This window comes from Otolemur garnettii, unplaced genomic scaffold, assembly GCF_000181295.1.
Source record: "Otolemur garnettii isolate 467f Iridium unplaced genomic scaffold, OtoGar3 scaffold00597, whole genome shotgun sequence".
NCBI lineage: Eukaryota > Metazoa > Chordata > Mammalia > Primates > Galagidae > Otolemur > Otolemur garnettii.
In genome coordinates this window covers 14,784-17,909 of record NW_003852992.1, presented here as the reverse complement: position 1 = coordinate 17,909, position 3,126 = coordinate 14,784, and the positions used below count along the sequence as shown (strand labels likewise).

At 35.8% G+C, this 3,126-nt stretch overlaps 1 protein-coding gene across 1 annotated transcript; it reads right to left on the bottom strand.

Annotated features, from left to right (window-relative positions):
• Positions 1-393: 393 nt before the first annotated feature.
• On the bottom strand, positions 394-2,187 carry LOC100964543 (NKG2-C type II integral membrane protein-like; the record flags this gene model as incomplete). The annotated part of the gene is made up of 4 exons (XM_003803767.1): positions 2,001-2,187; positions 1,240-1,344; positions 1,057-1,110; positions 394-545 (listed from the first exon to the last, which is right to left on the bottom strand). Coding segments are annotated over exons 1-4 (498 nt in total), but the record flags the coding sequence as incomplete, so codon positions are not given.
• Positions 2,188-3,126: the final 939 nt, after the last annotated feature.

Here is a 3,126-nt window from a genome sequence, read left to right as displayed (position 1 = left end):
GTAAATAAATTCTTTCTTGCCACTGTTCTGTGATCCGTGGATTTATTCTCCAAATCACAAGACCAAGACCCTGAAAGTCTGGTATCACACTCACTTCCTGCGAAAGCTGCCCAGTCATGATATCTTTATACACAGTATAATTAAATAGAAAAATTTAATTTAAAATAAAAGCATATATAAGAGCATGGTTTTCATGAATAGCCATAATTTGTAATCACTAAATAAGCTTTAACAGTTTATGAATAGAAGTGAATTCTTGCAAAGTCAAACAACAGAATAATGTAGAGATCTGAAATAATTAGTGTAAAATATTTGAAGACTATGATGAAGTCTATAAATATAATATTGACTACATAAGCTGCTACTAAAGCGTTTGAACATTTAACATCTTACCATTTCTTCTTCACTATCTATGTAAAGCAGAGTGGAGTTCTTAGAAGCACAGGCCATCAGACTTTCATTCCAAGGTTTTAATTCCTTACCACTGTAATAGCAGTTGCTGGAATATGTGAACCACTCCTCTGGACAATGATCACAGTGATATGCTGAAGAAAAACTAGAAATTACTTTCTGGAAACAATATGAATTTGTTAAATGAATATAAATTTACATATTTTCAATGTATAAAATATATGTACATGTCTTTGCGTCCTCACAGGCTGGTAAATATAAAAGAAAAACCACACACACACACATGCACCTGAGGTTCATCCTCTCATCCCATAATTATACTGCCACATAAAGCAAAAAATCAAACATAAATGCACCCAGTACATGTCTAAAAAAATCACTGAACAAAACTATCTTTTCTAAAAAAGCAAAATTATTTAACTGTTATCACATGGTAAAATTACTAATTTGAGTAAAACAGGAAAAGGAGGTATAATGACTCTAAAATGAGTATTTCTACTTGCTTTTGAAGAAAAGGGAACACCCTCCTATAATCTTTATCAATGATTATTGCCCAATATTTCAAGTTTTTCTGCCAACAATATTGATTATAGGTTGTGTATACTCAAAGATTGATAAAAAATAAAACATGACTAAAATCAGTACCTTTCTGAGTTGTGACATTCAGGAGAGAATTGTTCTGCTTCTGTGTTACTATAACTGGAAAAAATAAGTAATCCGTATTAAACAATTAACATCTAAATATAATATTTTACATCCTATGAAATAGAGGCACTTTCAGTCATTAAAGTGAAAAGTTCAATTGTAATCTTACAAAAATATACTTACAGGGAATAAAAGTTATAGCTTTTAACACAGAGGCCAGTAGGACAATGCAAACGACTCCCAGGATCTCAGCCGTGAGCTGGTGACAGTCCGGAGGTAACAGTGAGACTGCAGAGAGAGAAACAGAGACACTGAGAAAGGAAGATGGAGACAGCTGTTTAGAGGGTTTACAGACAAGACAACCTACATGGACAGGGAATCAAATGGATAAACTCTTATCTCTAAACCCGCATCTACCATAGGAATCTTTCTTTTAAAATATACTGTAGCATTTTCATAAGTATAATCCTCCATGTTTTGTTAATCAAGGCCTGCAAATTTAACAATGCATGAATAAAATTAGTCTTCAGGTTTCATATTAGAAAACCTTGAGCTCTGATCCTCACAAGAAAAATATCCCCTCACTGGGCCAGATATGATACTAATGCTTGAATCCCGGCACTCTGGGAGGCTGAGGCAGATGGATTGCCTGAGCTCAGGAGGTCAAGACCCCAAAGTGAGGCCCCATTCCCACTAAAAATAGGAAAAACTAGCCAGGCATGGTAGCACACATCTGCAGTCTCAATTATTTGGGAGGCTCTGACAAGGGGATTGTTTGCACCCAGGAGTTGGAGGTTGCTGTGAGCTAGGATGCCAGTTACTCTACTCAGGACACAGAGGGACGCTCTGTCTCAAAAAAATAAAAATCCCCTCATCTTTCTCACACCTTTTCCCGCAACTGTACATCTCAAAACAGCTATGCTGAAGATCTATTAAATGCTTACATGTGTGGGAACACGGCTCGTCTTCCCCCTGGAGATTCAGAGTAGCGTTTTGAAGGTTTAATTCCTCATGGCTTATTTCCTGTTCAGTCTCTGAAATGGAGCTTTTCCCACCCTTAGGTTTTCTTTGATGCCCCTTAGGGTCCTTGGCCAGATTCAGTCTTGAGAAGGTGACTCTTTGGTCTTTCATCCCTGCAGCTGTGTGATCAGAGACTGGGCTCTATGAGAACTGTACTTAAGAAGTTATTAAATGTTTTATTTAATGTAATGTTCTATGGTATAGTTAAAGGAAGTGTATTATAATGTAAAAGTCTGATGGTAATTTCCTTAAAGCCAGAAACAAAATTCTTATGATTGAACAGGTAATTTTACAAAAAATTTTACATTTTACACTGGACATATATTGTTAGTTGGAATCATAAAAGACAAGAAACTAGTGTGGAATAGAAGTCCAAAATTTCTTTATTAATATAAAGTTAGATTATAAGATATATTTTAACACCAGTAAAACATGTGTGTTAAAAATTAAAATTCTGGGCTCAGCACCTGTAGATCAGTGGCTAGGGCACCAGCCATATACACAGGAGCTGGCGGGTTCAAATTCCACTCAGGTCTGCCAAACAACAGTGACAACTACAACCAAAAAATAGCCAGGTGTTGTGGCACATGCCTATAGTCCCAGCTACTTGGGAGGCTGAGGCAAGAGAATTGCTTAAGCCCAGGAGTTAAGAGGTTGCTGTGAGCTGTGGCACCATGGCACTCTACCCAGGGTGACACAGTGGGACTCTGCCTCAGAAAAAAAATTAAAATTCTATATTGAAATAATAGGGCACTAATTTTAAGATAATTTAAAAATGCATTCATCAGTAAGGAATGAGTGCCTTTGGATGGAAAAATAATATTAGAACATATAGTAATTTTCTACGCTAAAATACTTCTAGTTAGTGACTTACGCATTCCAAAGTTCAGAAAGATCATATGGTATCAATATATAAGGGTCACTTAAGTTGTGTAAACATGAGTAATAATTCAGATAACATAATCTGGTATATAGTACATGAGCTCTGAAGTCTGAGCTACAGAATTATTGGCATTGAAATTTATAATGTGTAACTTTCAAAAAGTTACC